This window comes from Oryctolagus cuniculus, chromosome 20 (assembly GCF_051225735.1).
Source record: "Oryctolagus cuniculus isolate XC-2025 breed Fujian yellow rabbit chromosome 20, ASM5122573v1, whole genome shotgun sequence".
NCBI lineage: Eukaryota > Metazoa > Chordata > Mammalia > Lagomorpha > Leporidae > Oryctolagus > Oryctolagus cuniculus.
Window position 1 is genome coordinate 41307258 of NC_142886.1, and position 20402 is coordinate 41327659.

The following is a 20402-nucleotide window of genomic DNA, read 5'->3' on the forward strand; positions in this document are numbered from 1 at the left end:
TCCCCCACCGCTCACCAGCAGCTGGTTCTGGCAGGGCAGGGGGCGCCCCTGTCTCCTACACGACCCTGTCCACGTATGCACCCCACCCACGGCACTGTACAGGGGGTGGCCCCGTCACTCACACACAGTATGGTTTCACATCTGGGAGCCACCCTAGGCGCCCTGCAAGGGCTGTAAAGGTGTGGTGACAGCCGTGGTGACAACACAGACCACTGTGCGCTTGCTTCCGTCCCCCACTGTCACCACAGTCCTGGTGTCACGGGCGTCAGACACAAGTGAAACTCACTCCTCTCCGCAGCGGCCTGGACTCAATCAACCCGCCCAACCCTCGCTGCCCGGGAAGCGGCATCTCCCACCCACACGGGATGGCTCGTGTGACAGGAGAAGGAGTGCAGACGGCCCTCGGTAGACTCGGCGTGAGGACATCACGCCCCTAACCCCCGCTCCACAACTGCTGTGGTCTACAGCTGGCACAACCGCCAACGCAAAGAGCTCCTGCCACTCATGCACGCCAGGCTGAGGGCGGAGAAGACACAGCCACGGGTGCGCCTCCACAGCCTCGGCCGGCACCAGGAAGCTGCACCGGCGTTAAGTCGCGGACTTCACCATGACCTTCACAATAAAAACACCACTGTCTCCACCCAGAGGGGTAGAATTTGCAAACAGGGAAAAGAGGCCCTCCCGGGACACCGTCGACAAGCCCGGCCACTCCTGGTGCATGGCCCCCGGTGCAGGGCCAGGAGCCATCAGGCACTGAGCTACCGCGTGTGCATGTCAGAGCCAGGACACTCGGTCCAGGCTGGAAGGCCGGGAACCCACGCACAGGCTGGATCCCGAAACCCAGCTCCAGGGAGCAGAGGTGTCACACTCCACTCCTGACCCTGTCCTCGGGCTGCATAAGGTCCCCAGGGCACGAGAGAAGCTGCTCAGGAAGGCTGTGTGTGACATCCCTGGTCCTCCTGCCCGTGGCATTTCCAGGATGCCACAAGGCCCCGCCAGGACAGGCACAAGTCTGAACCCTCTGTGCCAGGATTTACGACCCTTGGAATGAACAGAGCCAGGGCCTCTCCTCCCTGCCCTGTCTCTGCACAGCCTCCAGGGCCCCACCTTCTCAGCGGGGCCACCATGTGTCCCCGTGGTCCTCAGGGGATGCTCCAAGGGGAGGCTGAGGAACAAGCAGGCGCCCGGCCCCAGCCTCCCCCAACCAGCCTTGGCCAAGCCCAGGGGCTCCAGGGCACAGCGAGAGGGGCTTCGGCTGCCCCCACCCCGACAGGGCTGCCGGCACACACGGGGATCTGACAGCGGGAGACAAGGGCCACATGGAGTCCCCACACCAGGGTCCACCCCGGGGAGCCCTGGCCAGCAGGGCTCTATGATGGATGATGGGATTATTTCCAGAGGTCAGACCCCTCTGCGCTCACATCTGGCTCTGCCCAGCACCTGTCTTCCAAGTGGAAGGAGCTCACACAGGGAAACAGAACCCTTCGGGACCCCGGCACCGGCACCAGGGCCAAACTGCTACACCCTCGGACAAGCGGCCCCGAGGGCCACAGGGGCCAAAGGTCAAGCATCAGTGATCCCCTGGGGCTGGCTGCAGTTGAGTCTTGACCCCTCACCGGCACTCATGCATAACCTCCACCCCGTTAATAAATAAAGACCCTGGCACAGCTTGCACGGCCGCAGGCTCACCAAGGGACCTCACGGCTGCAGAACTACCCTCCCATTCCACAGACGAGGAAGCTGAATCCCAGAAAATTAGCCAGAGAAACCGCCGAGTCTGAACAAAGAAGGGACAGCTGTTAGGAGGCCACCTGGACCACCTGGCACCTTCATAGGAGGGCCTGGGTTTGGCTCCCAGCTCTGTGCCCGACTCCAGCATCCTGTGAACACGCACGCTGGGAGGCAGCAGGTAACGGCTCAAGCCCTGTGTCCCTGCCGCCCACATGGGAGACCCAGTACGAGCCCTTGGCTCCTGGCTTTGGCCTGGCCTAACACCAGCTGTTGCAGGCAACTGGGGAAAAAATGGGAGACGTCTCCCTCTTGCTCACTCGTTCTCTCTCTCACTCTGTTGCTCCGCTTTTCAAATATAGAAAAATAAACTTGGAAAAAATAAAAAAAGATCGTGTGCTACTCTTTAAAAAAAAAAACAAAACCCCCAAAACCAGGTGCATAGCCAGGTCCTCACTGGAGCAGGACACGGGAGAACCACCAACCCTGGAGGGGAGCACTGCCCCCACCCAGCCCCACTGCTGCTCCTCGCCCTGAGACTCCCGACCTTCACGCGTCTCCCCGCAGAAGCCGCCCCGGGGCCGCGTCCAGCAGCAGGTGCGGGGCCCGCCTGGCCACCCTGTCTCCCCACAGAAGCCGCCCCGGGGGCCGCCTCCAGCAGCAGGTGCGGGGGCCCGCCTGGCCACCGTGTCTCCCCCAGGGCCGCGTCCAGCAGCAGGTGCGGGGGCCCGCCTGGCCACTGTGTCTCCCCCAGGGCCGCGTCCAGCAGCAGGTGCGGGGCCCGCCTGGCCACCGCGTCTCCCCCAGGGCCGCGTCCAGCAGCAGGTGCGGGGCCCGCCTGGCCACCGCGTCTCCCCGCAGAAGCCGCCCCGGGGCCGCGTCCAGCAGCAGGTGCAGGGCCCGCCTGGCCACCGTGTCTCCCCCAGGGCCGCGTCCAGCAGCAGGTGCGGGGCCCGCCTGGCCACCGCGTCTCCCCCAGGGCCGTGTCCAGCAGCAGGTGCGGGGGCCCGCCTGGCCACCGCGTCTCCCCACAGAAGCCGCCCCGGGGGCCGCGTCCAGCAGCAGGTGTGGGAGCCCACCTGGCCACCACGTCTCCCCGCAGAAGCCGCCCCGGGGCCGCGTCCAGCAGCAGGTGTGGGAGCCCGCCTGGCCACCGCGTCTCCCCGCAGAAGCCGCCCCGGGGCCGCGTCCAGCAGCAGGTGCGGGGCCCGCCTGGCCACTGACCTCCATGCGGGCCTTGTAGAAGTCCACGTCGTGCAGCTTCTCCCTGCAGCGCAGTAGCTCCATCTCCAGCCTCTCCACGCGGCTCGCCTTCTCCCGCAGCGAGTCCAGCTCGTCCCGGTAGGCGCGGGCAGACCGGGCGTCCGCGGCCAGCTGGGTGTTCTGGGAGGGGTGGAAAGGCAGCAGACCTTAGCTCGGGGCGTCCTGGGGATGCTGGGGAGGGGGACAAGTCCCTAAGCATGGTCTCCAGGAGAAGCCCGTTCCTAGTGGTGCCGGGGCTCCCTGTGCATACGACCACGCAGGGTCCCCACAGGCCACTGCCAACAAACATGGTCATCCCAGGACATTATCAGGACAACTGGCTCCCACGTGGTTCTGCTGCACGTGCTCGGTGTTGCACTCCTAACCTTGCAGGCCTGACCCCGGCCCCTGGACACGGGCCCACCGCCCACCCTCTGGACACCGGGACACGGGCCTGCCACCCGCCCCCTGGACACCGGGACACGGGCCTGCCACCCGCCCCCTGGACACAGGGACATGGGCCTGCCACCTGCCCCCTGGACACCGGGACACGGGCCTGCCACCCACCACCTGGACACCGGGACACGGGCCTGCCACCCGCCCCCTGGACACCGGGACACGGGCCTGCCGCCCATACCCTGGGCACAGGGATACGGGCCTGCTGCCTACACCCTGGGCACAGGGATACGCGGCCCCCGCCCACCCCTTGGACAGCGGGACAGGCCTGCCGCCCACCTCCTGCTTGGTCTTCTGCAGCTCCAGCACCAGCTGGTCCACCTCGTGTCTGGTGTCCACAAGCTGCTCCGTCTTGTCCTCCCTGGGGGGCGGCAAGAAGCAGGAATGTGGGGAGGGTCTTCCTCGCCTGGCCCTGGAGCGGGCTTCCACCTCCCTGGACCGTGGCAACGAAGCCGGGGACCCGGGCTCCTGGGGGTGTGAGGGGTCTGCAAAAACTCCTGACTCGAAACTCGGACATTTTCAACATTGCAAACGACCACCACCCATCACCTGTGTTTCTGACAGGTACGGAGACCCCAGCTGCATGGATGACAGCCGAGGGACAGCAGTGCTAGCTGCAGGAAACGGGGGCCAGGCTCCCCCCAGCCAGAACACCATCAGGGCTCATTCCACCCCCAAGCTGGGCCCGTGTGTGGACAGCAGGCTACTTCCAGACACGGCTTGTGAAGTGTGGACTGGCGGGGCAGGGAGGGGACCAGCCCACGGTCACACAGCAAGCTCTGAGCCGCCCCGAGTCGACAGGGCCCAGTCAGGGTCTGCTGCCTGAGCACCGCCTACGCAAGCCAACCACACCAGACACGTGTTTGCGACACGCCACGGAGGAGCGGGGGACTCACAGGTCCTGTCGGACGCGCCGCAGACGGGCCTTGGTGTCAGCCAGCTCCACGGCCAGGTGCTGCTTTTCCTCGCTGGACAGGCTGCTGGTGGGGCTGGGCGTGGAGTCCACGCTGGAGGACTTGGCGGGGCTGGGCGGGTGCTGAGCCTGCAGGTAGTCCCGCTCCTGGGTCAGGTCCACGATCAGCTGCAGGGGCACAGGGCAGGTTCAGCAGTGCACTCCCGGGCCTGGCAGCGCCCAGTGCACAGGGCACTGAGAAAGAGGCTTAGAGGCTGGAACACCCACGCCCCATATCGGAGTGGGTCTGAGTCGTGGCCCAGCTCCAGAGTCCAGCTTCCTGCAAACATGGGCCCTGGGAGGTAGCAGGCGATGGCTCAAGCAGTTTGGTCGCTGCCACCCACCGAGCTCCCGGCTCCCACCTTTGGCCTGGCCAGCCCCAGCCAACTGTGAACACCTGGGAGGGACCCAGCTGATGAGAGCTCTGTCTGTCTCTCTGTGTCTCCAACACAGGCCAGCAAGAGACAAGAGGATATTCCAGCTGGGACTGAGAGACTGGGGGGAGGTGGGAACGGGGGAGGAGAATTGTCAGGGAGGTGACACACTGGGGACCAAACAGGCTGTGTGGGCAGAGGGGGGCCCCTAAGCTTGCATCCAACCTCCCATGGGCCGCTGTCCCTGCAGGGGCTGCAAGCAGGGGGAGCTGGCATGTCCCCCAGAACCTGACCAGCGGTGCAGGGAGGTGGCCGGCGGCGGCGGGGCGGGGCGGGGGGGGAGGGGTGGGGCCCGCACCTCGGTGCACTCGTCCCGCTGGTCGATGAGCCGCCGCAGATGGAACACCATGCTCCTGGACAGGGCCTCCAGCTCCTCCGGGGCCACGTCCGGCAGCTCCAGCCACTGCAGGTCAAACACATTCTCCTGGTTGTGGGTCACCTGCGGGCACACACGGCATGGCGCTGGAGTGGCCGGCAGGTGGAGACGGGTGCTGCCTCCCTGCAACCACGTCCCTCCCTGACAGACGTCCGTGGCCACCAAATCAGGCTCAGAGAGCCACCGATTTCTCCTTTTAAAAAAAAAAAAAAATACCCATCCTCTGGTTTCTGGAAGGGACACATTCCAGTGCCCAGGGCTCACAAGCAGGAAACAAAACCAAAGCAGCCAGGGCCACACGCCCGGCGACACACACCAGCAAAGCTCGGGAATTGTCCGGAGGAGCGCACGGAGGAAGGGGAGGGCTCTCAAAATCCCACACGTGCAGGAAACAGCAGGAAAGCCAGAGCTCTGCCCACACGGCCCCTTAGTTCCCAAACCCCTACCTCTCCACGGTCTGAACCCACTCGACACCAGAGGGGATGCCAAGGCTGCAGGCTCTGAGGCTAGCAGATGGTCAGTGATGGCTGAGACCATCAACGGAAAGACTGGCCCGGCCCTGGTGTGGTCTGGCCGCACCCACTACTCGCCACAGGCCACGCCTGCCCCTGCTTCAAGTCCTGACTCAGAACTCTCTGCCCCCGGCCGCAGCCCTGGCATTGACGCGCCACACTGGGGCTCTGTGTTCCCGGCCAACCACACGCCAGCCCTACCTACCGCTCGGGTCTTTCCCATCCATTCACCTCATCTGCCCCGTGAGCCTGCAGGCTGGAACTAGCAGACACCTCACCCCAGGATCATTAACACGCGGGACACTTGCCGGATGGAGGACGGAGAACATCGGGTGGACGTCTCCTAGACTCCACCTCTGCCTCAAAGACCGGCAAAGACCGGAGGCGGTCAGGGTAGCTCACTCCCCTCCAGACAGGGACCCTCGGTGCAGCCCCCACCCAACCCCCCTGCACGTGGCCTGGGTCTCCCGGGACAGCCCCTCTTCTGAGCCCTGCCGGTTCCAGCATCCCTGGGATGGAGGCTTGCTCCCTGCGGACCTCGCTCTGTCTAGATCAAGTGCTTGGAGCAAAGTGACATTTGCCAGAATACATTTGCAGAGCCTGTAAATCAAATTCTGAGCCTAAACCACTTGACAGCTCTTAAAAATAGTCAGAGTCCATATAAGGCGAGAAGAGGAGGCAAAGGATGACTTGATGGAGGTGATGTGCGGGTTTTTTTTTTTTTTTTTTTTTTTTAATTTTTATTTCTACTCCCATTTCATTTTAGCTTGCTGATGGGTACCTTTCCAAACAAAAGCCATTTGTCTGCGGTGCCCGATGCCTACAATCAGCCCAGCCATGGGTTGCTGGTACATTCTGTAAACCAATGTCGCCCCCCCAGGGGGACACTCGGCCTCCTGCTGGCTGGGCCCCCACCCACCTCCTGGATGTGCGCCACGATGCCGGCTTGCGTCTCAATGTCCAGCTGCTTAATGCGTTCAATGAACTCTTCCTTCCGCTCACACTGTGGAGGGCACACGTGTCAGCAGTGCAGTCCCGGCCCGCCCCGGCCACACGCCCAGCTAAGAAGCCAGCCGCCCACCCTGGCCTCGGAGCGCCCGGTCTTGCCGCCAGTCCCACTCACACTGAGGTCCCTGTCTCTGGCCATTGCTAAGACCACCCAGGGCACCTGGGAGCCTGTTTGGGAGAGGCCCATCCTAATGCCCGCTCCCAGAGCTGCAAACGGCGGTGAGACACAGGGCTCTGTGTTTTCAACAAGGCGAGATCTCAGCCAGAACCCAGAAGCCTTGCACCAGGCAGGGAGCTGGCCAGCGCCACCTGTGAATGACCAGGCTTGGTGGCAAACACAAGGGGACCTCAGACCGTGTGGAGAAATGGAATTAGAAGATAAATGTATTTTGGTACAGAAAAAAAATTTAAAATTGTATACACACAGGGTTTTCAAAAAGTTCACGGAAAATGTGTACTGTGTCCCAACTATGCATGGACTTCAAACGGTTTCTGCACCAAAATATAACTGACTTTTTAATAATAATTTATTTTTAAAGAATATTTATTTGAAAGGCAGCGTGACACAGAGATCTTGACTAGTCCTCTCTCCAAATGGTCAAAGCTGGGGCAGGCCAAAGCTAGGAGCCTGGGGCGCCATCCGGGTCTCCCACGTGGGTGGCAGGGTCCCAGAGACTTGGGCCATCTTCCACTGCTTTCCCAGGTGCATTAGCGGGGAGCTGGACCAGACTTGAACCAGCACTCCGGCCCTCCGATACGGGATGCCGTGTCACGAACAGGGGCTTAAACCCGCTGCACCACAACACCGGCCCCTGTCTTTTAATTCCATTTTCCACAAACTCTGTGAAGTCCCCTCGCGCAGCCAGGCACTGAATGAGGACGCTTCAGTGGATGTCGCACCACTTATCGGACCCCGGCCCCGAGGGACAGAGCCGCCCGGCAACCCGGCTGTGTCCGCCTGTGTCACGTGGCCTCTGTGATGCTGGCACGAAACCACCTAAGGCATTTCTCAGAACCCTGCAGCTGAGTGACACATAACTGTACTCGACTCTGCCACCACAGGGCGAAACCGCCAGCGCCATCCAGGAGGGGACGCGTGTGGCCGCGTTCCAGGAAGACTTCGTCTACACGCTGCGGTTTCCGGCTCCTGGCCCTCCGTGCCCGAGGGATCCCGGCCTGGCCTCCCGCCACCGTGCCCTGGTACTAGAGACGGCTGACACCGGAGATGGGGCCCCGCCCTCCCGGGAACCCAGCAACCCCCCGGTCCCCGCATCCCTACCTGGACGGCACAGCCCAGCACCAGCAGCAGGACCTTCTTAATCTCCTCCATGCTCTTCCCTGGGGCAAGAGAGCAACACATCGCATGGAGCTCAACCCTTCCCAGACCCTCCCGAGCCCGACGCGTTTGCTACGTGGGGGTGAGGGGGTGAGGGCAGCCAAAGGGGCAAGGATGGCCACTGAGAGGCCTGCTTGGACAGGTTTGACAATTCTGCACGTTAGTCTTTGAGGCTTTCTATCAGTGTGACGCATGGTGCAGATCTCCCAGTGACAACCGGCAGACCTGGACAGCAGCATCTCCTAGTGTGCATGCAAGCAAAGGACAGATCCGTCAGCTGTACACAGCTTCACCCTTTGGTTACACAAAATCTCAGATGTGCAAGGGACCATGGTGGGAGGGACCCCACGCTCAGCTCCACGACCCCACCCCAGGGAGGGACCCCTCACACTCAGCTCCACAACCCCACGGTGGCCCCCACACTCAGCTCCATGACCCCAGGGTGGCCCCCAAACTTAGCTCCATGACCCCAGGGAGGGACCCCCCCCACTCAGCTCCACAACCCCAGGAGGCCCCCCAACTCAGCTCCATGACCCCGGGGTGGCCCCCAAACTTAGCTCCACGACCCCAGGGAGGAACCCCCCTCCCACACTCAGCTCCACAACCCCAGGAGGCCCCCCCACTCAGCTCCATGACCCCGAGGTGGCCCCCAAACTTAGCTCCATGACCCCAGGGAGGGAACCCCCAGGAACCCTCCCCACTCAGCTCCACGACCCTGTGGCGGCCCCCCACGCTCAGCTCCACGACCCCACCCCAGGGAGGGACCCCCCACACACACACTCAGCTCCACAACCCCAAAGTGGCCCCCACACTCAGCTCCATGACCCTGGGGTGGCCCCCAAACTTTGCTCCACGACCCCAGGTAAGGATGCCCCCAGGAACCCCCCCAACTCAGCTCCACGACCCTGCGGCGGCCCCCCCACTCAGCTCCGTGTCACCACAACACTAGGCACATTTCATCCCATCTCCCTCTCCCCTCCTCTTTATTTTTCATTTTCATTGTTTGGCTGGAACATTGTAAAGCAAATTTCAGATGACATCTGCACTTTTTAAAGATTTTTTAAAAATTTATTTGAAAGGCAGTTACAGAGAGGCAGAAGCAGAGAGAGAGACAGAGAGACAGAGAGACAGAGAGACAGAGAGACAGAGAGAGAGAGAGAGAGAGAGAGAGAGGTCTTCCACCCACTGGCTCCCTCCCCAAATGGCCACAACGGCCGGAGCTGGGCTGATCTGAAGCCAGGAGCTTCTGCCAGGTCTCCCATGTGGCTGCAGGGCCCAAGGACTTGGGCCATCTTCTGCTGCCTTCCAGGCCATAGCAGAGAGCTGGACTGGAAGTGGAGCAGCAGGGACCTAAACTGGCGCCCACGTGGGATGCCAGCACTGCAGGTGGTGGTTTTACTCGCTACGCCACAGAGCGAGCCACATATTTTTTTAATATCAATTTATTTATTTGAAAGGCAGAATTACAGAGAGACTCAGGAGAGATACAGACAGGTCGTCCATCTGCTGGTTCACTCCCCAGATGCCCACAACGGCCAGGGCTGGGCCAAGCAGGAGCCAGGAGCCAGGAGCCAGGAGCCTCTTTCAGGTCTCCCAAGCGGGTAACAGGAGCCCAAACACTTGCACCATCCTCCACTGTTTTTCCCAGGCCATTAGCAGGGAGCTGGACGGGAAGTGGAGCGGCTGGGTGGTAAACGGGTGCCCCTGTGGGATGCTGGCGTCGCAGGCGCTGGCTTTACCCACTGCACACAACGCCGGCCCCTGCATATCATTTTGATGGTTGCAAATGTACTCGGTACAAAAGCCCCTAATGCAGTCAACCACCTCCCTTCCAGACACCCTGTTATTTTTGATATTTCGGTCCCAACGATGCTTTGGGGAACATGTCGGGACTGGCTCCTGATGCACTTCTCAGCTACCCCCTTGGGGTTCACTCACCTTTGGGACTTCTCACCTTGCCACCCTGCAGGCGGGCCGAGCCCTCCACCCTGTGGAATCGTACTAACCCCGCCTCCCTCCCACCACACAGCACTTGCCCTCATTCCCATCGGAAGGGCCAGGGGCCTTCCCCACCAGTGGTGACCGCTGTCCTTGGTTATAACTGGGACGAACTCGTCTTCATCTGTCTCTGTCGCCTTCCCTTACACGGAGCCAAGAACCCTGGCTGCAGACTGGCATGGTCACCCGGGAGCACCAGGACCTGGACAACCCACCCTCTGTCTCCACACCTGCTCCCACATCTAGGCCAGGGTTCTCTTCCAGGGAAGACAAATCCTACGGTTTTCTGCCTGTTGTACCCGGGGAAGAAGGGACACGCCAGGAACAGTGTCGTTAACCTGGAGAGACCCAGCCAACACCAACACTGGGCCAGAATGGCCCAAAGCAGCAACCAAAGGCTGCTGGAGAGAAACCCACATCCTGCCCCAGGCGCCCGGGCTGTGGCTCCTCACAGGTCCCGGGGTTCACGCGGCACCCAGGCAACACGGCTAAACACGGCTCCTCCTGAGACAGGGGCACCACTGCTGGGTCTCAGAATGAAGAAATGCAGCCCCCCCACCCTGAGGCTGAAGGTGGGTGAGGGGTGGGGGGCCGCTGGGCTGGACCCCTTGGGAATCAGATGCAGAGCTGTGGTGCAGCCTACCGTAGTCAAATCCTTCTCTTTGCTAACAGGGTTGCAATCCGGCAAAACTCCCCAAGTCCTAACGATTTTCTGTCTGCGCCTGAGGCCTTTGATGAGGCGCCACGCCGGAGGCCCCAGAGCAGCACCAGGCTCCCTTCTCTGTGGACGTCACCCCCCCCCCCCGTCTGTCTGAGAAGCCTCAGTGATCCTCGGCAGCTGCCTGTCACGTGCTCTCGGGTGGGCGCTAAAGGTGGCGACCCTTCCCGGCTCGCCGTCCTACAGGAGACCCCGGCCCACAGCCCAGCTCCCTGCGGCAGAACCACCAAGGAGCAGAACCAGGAAGGAGGCACCGTGAGGGGCCGCTCCCAGCAGCCGCGGGGGACTCGAGCCAGGAAAGTCCACGTGTGCTCTCTGCAAAGCCAGGGCCCCGGAGGAGCGAACTCCCCTGCTTGGCCACACATCCGCCAACGCCGGGGATCGCTGCCCCGGCCCGCGGCAGACTCAATCAGCGAACCGCAGCTGGGAACACGGAGGGGAGACTGGCGTCACAGGTGGCTAGGAGCAGTGGTGCTCGTACTCAGGGTGATGGTGTCGGGCAGCACGGTTCACCCCAGCCGGGAGGCAGGACGGCTGATGGCCCAGTCACAGGGAAGCGACAATGCGGCAATGGCGGCTCACCCCCGCACCCTGGCTGACACGCACCACAGTCCTCCAGGAGGACACACAACTGCTGTCAGTGTAAACTGAACAAAAGAAGGAATGAATGAGTGAATGAATGAGGGCTCAAGTGCTGGGGAGGCCTAAAGGCATGCTGGGACTCTGGCAGCAAGGAAGCAACCGGAAACTGCGCACACACATGCACACACACACATACACACATGCGCACAGACATGCACACACACACAGGCCTGCAGCCACTCCCTGAGGCTCCCCTGTCACCTGCCTGCACACAGCCATCTCATCCGCTCACTCACCCACACGTCCATCAAACCCCGGGAGGAAGGAAACCCAGGACGCCGTTAGAAAGAATGGCACCCTGCTTATGAACTTTCCTTACAGAGGGAAAAGGCAGAGAATTGGGTTTAGAAAAATTTTCATGAAAAACTATTAAACTCTTTGGATGGGCGAGTGTCTCAGTGGTTAAGATCATGCTTGAGGGGCTGGCGCTGTGGCCTAGAGGGTAAAGCCACTGCCTGCAGTGCCAGCATCCCATATGGGTGACGGTTCGAGTCCCGGCTGCTCCACTTCCCATCCAGCTCTCTGCTATGGCCTGGGAAAGCAGTGGAGGACGGCCTGTGTGGGAGACCTGGAGGAAGCTCCTGGCTTCGGATTGGCACAGCTCTGGCTGTTGCGGCGCATTGGGGAGTGAACTAGCAGATGGAAGACCTCTCTGCCTCTCCTTCTCTGTGTAACTCTGACTCAAACAAATCTATCTTTATATATAGGTTGGCACATGCTCACTCGGACTTACCTCCAATGGTGGAACTAGAAATGTGCCAGGGATTTCAACTCAATCTTACCAAGGAGGCAGGTACCAATGCCAGCGCACTTGGTAAAGTGATAAGTATAAATACACAACCGATCAAAAAGATAGGGTATGTGTCGATGAGATTTCACAAATAAGACCAGTGTAAGCAAATAATGAAGGATGGAATTAAAAGGGAGAGAATGATCCTGCGGGGGAAACAGGCCACACAGCAGACTCATAGAATGGCAGCACTCCTGCCTCAGAATCAACCCTTGGGACATTCGGATCTGGCTAAAAGGTCCATGAGAGTCTCACAGGCATGGAAAGCCATGACACGGTGGCAAAAAACAATCTAAATGAAAGATCCTGGTGAACAACACCCCAGCAGAAGGATCAGCCCATCAAGGAGAGAGGCGCCTTTCTCTGAAGGCAGGAAGGAACCTCCACTGTGATACGGCCTTGACTAAACAAGTTCAGAGTCGGTGAACTCAAGGGGCTTCCACAGACTAGACAGCTCATAGCAAGAGTCTCGGGTGATTGCTGACGTCATAAATAAGAGTACCAACTGTTAAATCAACAACGGGAGTCACTGGGTACATGCTCCCCACGTAGGATCTCTGTCGTTAATGTGTTCTACTATTGTCGCTCCCCCTCTTCGCGGAGGAACGACACAGGACCCTGCGCTGTTCTTTTGTCTGCTCGGCCCTCCCCGGGTTTGCTGCTGGTTCTTCCCAGGTTGGCTACCGACCCTTCCACCTCCGTGGAAGGGCGGTTCCCCCTGCCACTTTCCCCACTTCCGCGGGGGAGCGGCACACCGCCGGCCGGCTCTCTCGGGGGCTGCTCAGATGTTCCTCAGGTGTTCCCTCAGATGTTCCCGGTGCATGTTGTCTCTCTCCTCCTTTATAGTCCTCTTCCACCAATCCCAACTCTGCTACCCACATGCAGAGTACACTGCTCTCCTCCAATCAGGAGCAGGATCAGCTCCTGCAGGTCATCACTCAAGCTGGCGAGAGACAGCTGCGTAGAAGCTGTTTACTCCTCTCCCAGCGCCATATTATGGGAGAGCAGATGCATAGAATAAGTCTTAATTCCAGTAACTTAGTCTAGTCCGAGTTGCTCCCCACATACTATGAAACTTAAAAACAACACTACTAGTCGAACAATACCCTATACCTTGTGCGGTTGTGTGAGTGCAGCCTGTTGAAATCCTTGCTTAGTGTATACTAAGTTGATCTTCAGTATATGAAGGTAATTGAAAATGAAACTCGATGAAGGGCGGGATGGGAGAGGGAGTGGGAGAGGGGAGGGCCACAGGAGGGAGGGAGGTTGGGGGGAGCCACAACAATACAAAAGTTGCACTTTGTAAATTCACATTTAGCAAATTAAAAAAAACTATATAACAAACAAAGAAAAAGAAAAAAAGAACTTAATACTTTACCCTTTTAGTATTTAATACACAATTACTCTTAGGTGTTTAATTAATGCTATAACTAGTACTCAAACAGTATTTTACACTTTGTGTTTCTGTGTGGGTGCAAACTGTTGAAATCTTTACTTAATATATGTTAAATTGATCTTCTGTATATAAAGATAATTGAAAATTAATCTTGATGTGAATGGAAGAGGAGAGGGAGTAGGAGAGGGGAGTGTTGTGGGTGGGAGGGAAGTTATGGTCGGGGGGAGCTATTGTCATCCATAAGCTGTACTTTGGAAATTTATGTTCATTAAATAAAATAAAATAAAAATAAAACAAATATATCTTAAAAAAAAAAAAAAAAAAGATCCCGTTTGAACTGCTCGCCTTCCCTTTCAGAGCGCCTGGGCTCGAGTCCCGGACCTGTGCCCAGCCCAGCTCCCTGCTAACACACACTCTGGCAGGCACAAGATCAGGGCTCAAACACTCGGGCCCCCGCTACCTCGGCAGGAGGAAGACCTGGATGGAGCTCCAGGCTCCCGGCTTCAGCCTGGCCCAGCCCCGGCTGTTTTGGGCATGTGGGGAGTGAACCAGCACAGAGACAATCTCTCTGTCCCCCTCTGTTGCCCTGCCTTCCAAATAAATACAAATAAATAAAACTTCAACTCCTTGGTTTCAACAGGTTACTAAGGAATTCACTTCTGCCCTCATTCATACCAAGCAGAGCTAAGTGAACAAAAATATTTCTTATAACAAATGCACCCCTTGATTTCCAGCCTGAGATTCCTACAAAGCCTTTCAAAAAAGAAAGCAGCATACAACCCCGCGCTTCTCATGGGAAGCCGATGCCTGGTTCCTTTCAGGATTTCGGTAGCAGGAAGAATTGCTATTTTCACAAATCCACCAGTAGCAGGGCCGTGCACAGCTGCAAAAGAGCCCAGGGAGACTCTCTCCCGGGTCCCTGCCGGCTCGGTGACGTGGTAAAGCAGGCCAAGAGCAAGCCCATCCAGGACGCCATCCCGCACCAGGAGCCCAGAGCACGGCCACAGGCACAGGCCGCTAGGGCGGGCCGGGGAGTGCTGGGTGGGCCGGGCAGTGCCCGTCTCCCAGGTTCTCCCAGGTTCTCCCAGGTTCTCGGGCAGGAGGCGCGAGGGCAGGAGGCAGAGAGCCTGAGGTTATCACGTGGCACAGGCTTGCGGCTTTCAGAGTAGACACAGGAGTGCGCTGGGAAGCCACGTGGATTTCCACCCCAAGTGAGTCACAAGCGACCGGCACCCTCCGAATGGGCCCACGGCCACACAGAGCGCAGGGGAACCCCGAGGGGAACCCCGCGGGGCCGAGTTAACTGTTAGCCTTTACTCATGCTGCCACCTGCTTCCTGCAGTCCAACACACAGAAACTCCCCGCAGGAACGCGATGCTGATATCTGCTCCATAAACCGCTACAGACCCTCAGGGCAACCGGCTCCCCAAACAGAAGGAAACACCTGACGTCGCGCACGTCGTAAGGGCAGACGTGGGAGACACACGTCTAACTCCACCACGGATGTACACCGTCCTCTGAAACGTGGACTGTAACAGGGGGCGACCCCCTGAGAAACACCCACTCCTCCTCCTCCTGACACCCAACCCAGCAGGCACCCCACTTGCTCATCTTGTCATTCAACACTTCTCGGATGTGCGCTCCAGAGGGCGCCCAGCCACACGCCCACATGGGACGGCCCAGGCCCAGGCCCAGGGCGGGCTGAGCATACGCTGGCCACAGCCCCCTGGCCCAGGGTCTCTCCGTCCACAGTATCCAGCCAGCCACACCCCTGACTCAATCCCCCAGCATCCTGAGAGTGACAGCAGCCGGCCTCCAGTTACCTACAAAAACCTGAAACCACCATACGCAGCCCTAAGACTGCCACCCAGAAAGGGACTCCCCGCCCCCCGGGGCCTCGGAAGTGCAGAGCGAGTCCACTCCCTAGGCCAGAGGATGAGGGAGAGAGCAGTAGCACCGCCCACAAGACTTGAGCCAGACTCCCAGAGCTTGCCTGGAGCGAGGGCAAGGCGGGGGGCACACAGGGCAGGGGACAATCCCTCCGGACCACCAGGCAGAACACCACAAGCCCAAATATCACGGGGAGCGCAATGACCTCGGACAAACAACACGTCTTCCCTGCACCTCCTCCTTGGACGGCCGCAGAGAGCAGTCCCGCTGGAAGCCATGGTGTGGTCACCGCAGCCGGAGGGCGCTCTCTGGGCACGGCCATCGCCAGGGAGCTCCCTAACAAAGCGGTATCCAGGCAGGCCTGGGAGAGTGCCCAGGGCAACCGGACCCCAGCAGGCAGCACCACCCACCGGGCAGGCAGGCCTCTGAAAGGTGCTTTCCCGGGCCTGCTCTCCAGGGCCAAACAGGAAATACGAAAAGCATCGAAACGCAGCCTTTCTCTGAGTGCCGTGCAGCTGGGTCCTCAGCTGAACACAGGGCACCGTCTGCCTGCTGCTCTGGCTGGGGAAGCCTCCCAGCAGATGGCCAAACCCACGTCTTCCCTCCTCAACCAAAGGACCTCAGGTTTTGGCAAATGCACAAGCAACACAGTATCTACGGGAAATGAGAATCACAAGCAAGCAAGGGAGGCAGAAAGAACGCAAGACTCGCTCTCAGCCCCAAACAAACCGCAGACCCTGGACCCTGGACCCTGGACCCAGCACGCATGCCAGCAGGGCCCTGGGGCACCGCGGAGGACAAGCCAGGCCCTCCTCCTGGCCCCCTCCTGGCCCTGGGCACACCACTGTGTGCCCTTATCTGGCCAGCGGGTAAAGACCAAGGGTCGACCCTGGAGTTCTGGGGACCCCCGGGAGTCCCATTTCCACCTAGTCCCTGAAGCCTGCACAGTAGTGGTCACAGCCAACCTGCTCCCACCCCGAGCTTGTGGCTGCTCGGGGGTCTCCACTCCTCCCAGCACCTGCCCCCAAGACACCTGGCCCTTTGAGAATTCAAGGCCCTGTCCACACACTGCCTCCTCCAGGGAGCCTCCTGGGCCTGCCCCTCTGTGCTGTGTGTGAAGCAGCCTCTTGAAGAGCCTCGCACCCTGCGACAGCCAACATGAGGGGCTCTGTCTTCCCTCACTTGGACGTGCACTCCAGCAGGCGCCCAGCCACACACCCAGACGGGACAGCACAGGCTCAGGGCCTGCTGAGCACACACTGGCCACAGCCCCCTGGTCCCAGGGTCTCTCCGTCCACAGTATCCAGCCAGCCACACCCCTGACCCGATCCCCCAGCATCCTGAGAGTGACGGCAGCCGGCCTCCAGTTACCCACAAAAACCTGAAACCACCATACGCAGCCCTAAGACTGTCACCCAGAAAGGGACTCCCTGTCTCCCAGTACAGACTGGGGCTTCCCGAGCACAGGCAGCCTGTGCATCTCCGGAGACCCTGGTCCCAGCCCCTGGGCCTGGGATGAGCTCCTGTGAGCCTTGGGCGGGGACACGGAAGGATGCAGGGCACCTGTCAGGAGTTGGCCTCAGCAGCTTCCTCACCCCAGCCAGAAGAGTGCCCTGAGTTTAGCTGAGTTTAGCCCACAGCACTTCCCGGCACTCACACTCTCTGCTGGAGGCCCCTTTTATTATAATGATGATGAAGCTCTTTTTTCTCCTAAGATTTATTTATTTGAAAAGCAGACTTACAGAAAGAGAGAAGGACACATGAGAGGGGGAAAAGGGAGATGGGGAGGGGAGAAAGGGAGGGGAAGGGGAGAAGGGGAGGGAGAGTGGGAAGGGGAGGGGGAGGGATTGATTCCATCCACTGGTTCATTTCTCCAAAGAGACACAAGGGCCAGGCCAAAGCTAGCAGCCAGAAGCTTCCTCCAGGACTCTCACGTGGGTACAGGGCCCAAGGACTTGGGCATCCTCTGCTGCTTCCCCAGGTACCTTAGCAGGGAGCTGGACTGGAAGTGGAGTAGCTGGGACTTGAACCAGTGCCCATATGGGATGCTGGCATTGCAGGCAGGGGCTTAACTGGCTACACCACAACGCTGGCCCCTAGAGGCCCCTTTGAGGCCACCAAAAGAGAGAGAGCACAGGGCTGGAGTGGAGACACCCAGACCCCTGGAGGACGTTCTGGGCATCCTTAACTGCTGGGCACCGGTCAGTGTCCACCCTGAGGAGCTGGGGCTGCAGTCAAAAAGCACAACCCCAGCCCCAGGCAACCACGCAAAAAAAAAAAAAAAAACAACTTGGCTGAAAAAGAAACACAGAAGGCTTTGCACATCTATTTTTAGAACTGAAAACTGAAAATGCTACTCCATAAATACCCTCCCAGGGTCTGGCACCCGCCATGGCTCTTCTTGTGGCTGATGTCGCCCGCCATCCTCCTCTGCTCTCCCAGCCCCCAGGAGGCCCTGTCAAACCCAGCCATCCGTGCACGGGAGGCAGGGGCTGCTGTCCATCAGCCCTGCTGGGCACCCCCGAGGCGCTGTGCTGGGCAGCACCGGGCTGGTCCTAACTCTCCCACTGCTCGCTGTCTCACCCAACTTCCCCTGCGAGCGGAGCCACAGCCTCTGTGACCGGTGCTGAGTGATGACAGCTCACGCTGGTCCCGCACCATCCAATTCACCTGTCAACAGCTTAGGATCGGCTTCCCCAGGCATTTGGCCTTGTGGTTAAGATGCCAGTCGGGATGCCCGCAGTAGTAGATGATATGGCAGTGCCTGGGGTCCAGTCCCAGCTCTGCTCCCAATTCCAGCTTCCTGCTCACCTACATGCTGTGAGACAGCAGGTGCAGGCTCAAGTCACTGGGCCCCTGCCATCCCCATGGGAGACCTGGGTTGATTCCCCATAATGTTCTTATTTCTTTAGGTTTATTTATTTATCTGAAAGTCAGAGTTACACAGAGAGAGGAGAGGCAGAGAGAGAGAGAGAAAAAAAGAGAAAGAGAGAGAGAAAGCTGGGGGAGGGGGGGTCTTCCATCTGATGGTTCACTCCCCAATTGGCCGCAACGGCCGGAGCTGTGCCGATCTGAAGCCAGGAGCCAGGAGCTTCCTCCCCTCCCGGTCTCCCACGTGGGTGCAGGGACCCAAGGCCTTGGGCCATCTTCTACTGCTTTCCCAGGCCATAGCAGAGAGCTGGATGGGAAGTGGAGCAGCCGGGCCTTAAACTGGCACCCATATGGGATGCCGGTGCTTCAGGCCAGGGCGTTAGCCCACTGCATCACAGCTACGGCCCCACTCCCTATAATGTTCTAAAACACTAAAATCAGAGTGGCACAACTCTGAACCTTTATGGGAAAAAACCACTGAATTGTACACTTAAAATGAGTGACTGGGGGCAGGCATTGTGCACAGTGAGTTAAGTCGCCACCTGGGACACCCACGTCCCCTTCCTGAGAGCTGGGTCTCACCCTGGCTAGTCTGCTTCCAATCCAGTCTCCCACCAATGCATCCTGGAAGGCGCAAGTGCCTGGGTCCCTGCCCCCATGGGGAGACCCAGATGGAGCACCCAGCCACAGCTGCTGCAATCATCTGGGGAAGTGAACCAGCAGATGGAGGATTCTTTCTCTCTCTTTCAAGTAGATGATAATAAACAGCTCTCTGCTGTGGCCTGGGACAGCAGTGGAAGATGCCCAAGTCCGTGGGCCCCTGCACCTGCATGGGAGACCTGGAAGGAGCTCCTGGCTCCTGGCTCCTGGCTTTGGATTTGCACTTCCGGCCGTTGCGGCCAATTGGAGAGTGAACCAGCAAATGAAGACCTTTCTCTGCCTCTCATCTCTCTGTGTAACTCTTTCAAATAAATAAATAAATCTTAAAAATAAGTGATGGGGCCAGCACTGTGGCACAGCAAACTAAGCTGCCACCTGTGACACCGGATCCTTACTGGAGCACTGGTTTGAGTCCCAACTACTCCACTTCTGATCCAGCTCCCCACTAATGTGATCAGGAAAGCAGAGAAGACAGACCGAGTACTGAGCACTGCGGTCCTGCCACCCATGTGGGAGACCTGCATGGAGCTCCAGGCTCCTGGCTTTGGCCTGGAGCAGCCCTGGCCACTATGACCATTTGGGGACTGACCCAGTGGACAGAAGACACCTTCCTCCCTCACTTCAAAAATATATATTCATATAAAATATATTTTATAAACTATAATATTACTATATTAATATAATATTAATATGTTATAAAATATTTTATATAATATATATTTTAATGAGTGAATTAGGGGCTGGTGCCGTGGCATAGTGGGTAAAGTCGCTGCCTGCAGTGCCAGCATCCCATTTGGGCACCAGTTTGAGTCCCGGATGTTCCACTTCCGATCCAGCTCTCTGTGGCCTGGGAGAGCAGTAGAGGATGGCCCAAGTCCTTGGGCCCCTGCACCCACATGGGAGACCTGGAAGAAACTCCAGCTCCTGGCTTCAGATAGGTGCAGCTCCAGTCGTTGGGGCCATCTGGAGAGTGAACCAGCGGACTGAAGACCTTTCTCTCTCTTTCTATGCCTCTGCCTTTCTGTGAATCTGAAAGTCACAGTTACACAGAGAGAAGAGAAGCAGAGAGAGAGAGAGGTCTTCCATCCGCTGGTTCACTCCCCATATGGCCACAACGGCCAGAGCTGTGCAGATCTGAAGCCAGGAGCCAGGAGCTTCCTCCAGGTCTCCCACGTGGGTGCAGGGGCCCAAGGACTTGGGCCATCCTCTACTGCTCTCCCAGGCCACAGAGAGCTGGATCCATAGTGAAGCAGCCAGGTCTTGAACTGGCGCCCACATGGGATGCCAGCACCACAGGCGGCGGCTTTACCCACCACGCCACTGTGCCAGCCACAAATAAATCTTTTTAAAAAATGGGTGACGTGTACAGTACACAAATCCCACCACGGTAACA

The 20402-nt window shown here is 59.0% G+C and overlaps 1 protein-coding gene across 7 annotated transcripts in view; it reads right to left on the reverse strand.

Annotated features, from left to right (window-relative positions):
* The window catches only part of CCDC88C (coiled-coil and HOOK domain protein 88C), a 122216-nt gene that overhangs the window by 49364 nt on the left and 52450 nt on the right, over positions 1 to 20402 (reverse strand). For 6 of the 7 annotated variants that reach the window (XR_016226854.1, XM_051826128.3, XM_051826127.3 and 3 more), the window contains exons 5-10: positions 7988 to 8046; positions 6620 to 6703; positions 5111 to 5251; positions 4323 to 4507; positions 3706 to 3787; positions 2953 to 3111 (exon numbers count right to left, since the gene is read on the reverse strand). Coding sequence is in view for 6 of the 7 variants with exons in the window: in XM_051826128.3 (XP_051682088.3) it covers positions 2953 to 3111; positions 3706 to 3787; positions 4323 to 4507; positions 5111 to 5251; positions 6620 to 6703; positions 7988 to 8046 (710 nt within the window). In the remaining variant the exon portion in view is untranslated. Of the gene's footprint in view, positions 1 to 2952; positions 3112 to 3705; positions 3788 to 4322; positions 4508 to 5110; positions 5252 to 6619; positions 6704 to 7987; positions 8047 to 15683; positions 15783 to 20402 lie in introns of those variants that run through there. The other variant, XM_089322702.1, reaches the window with a different exon arrangement.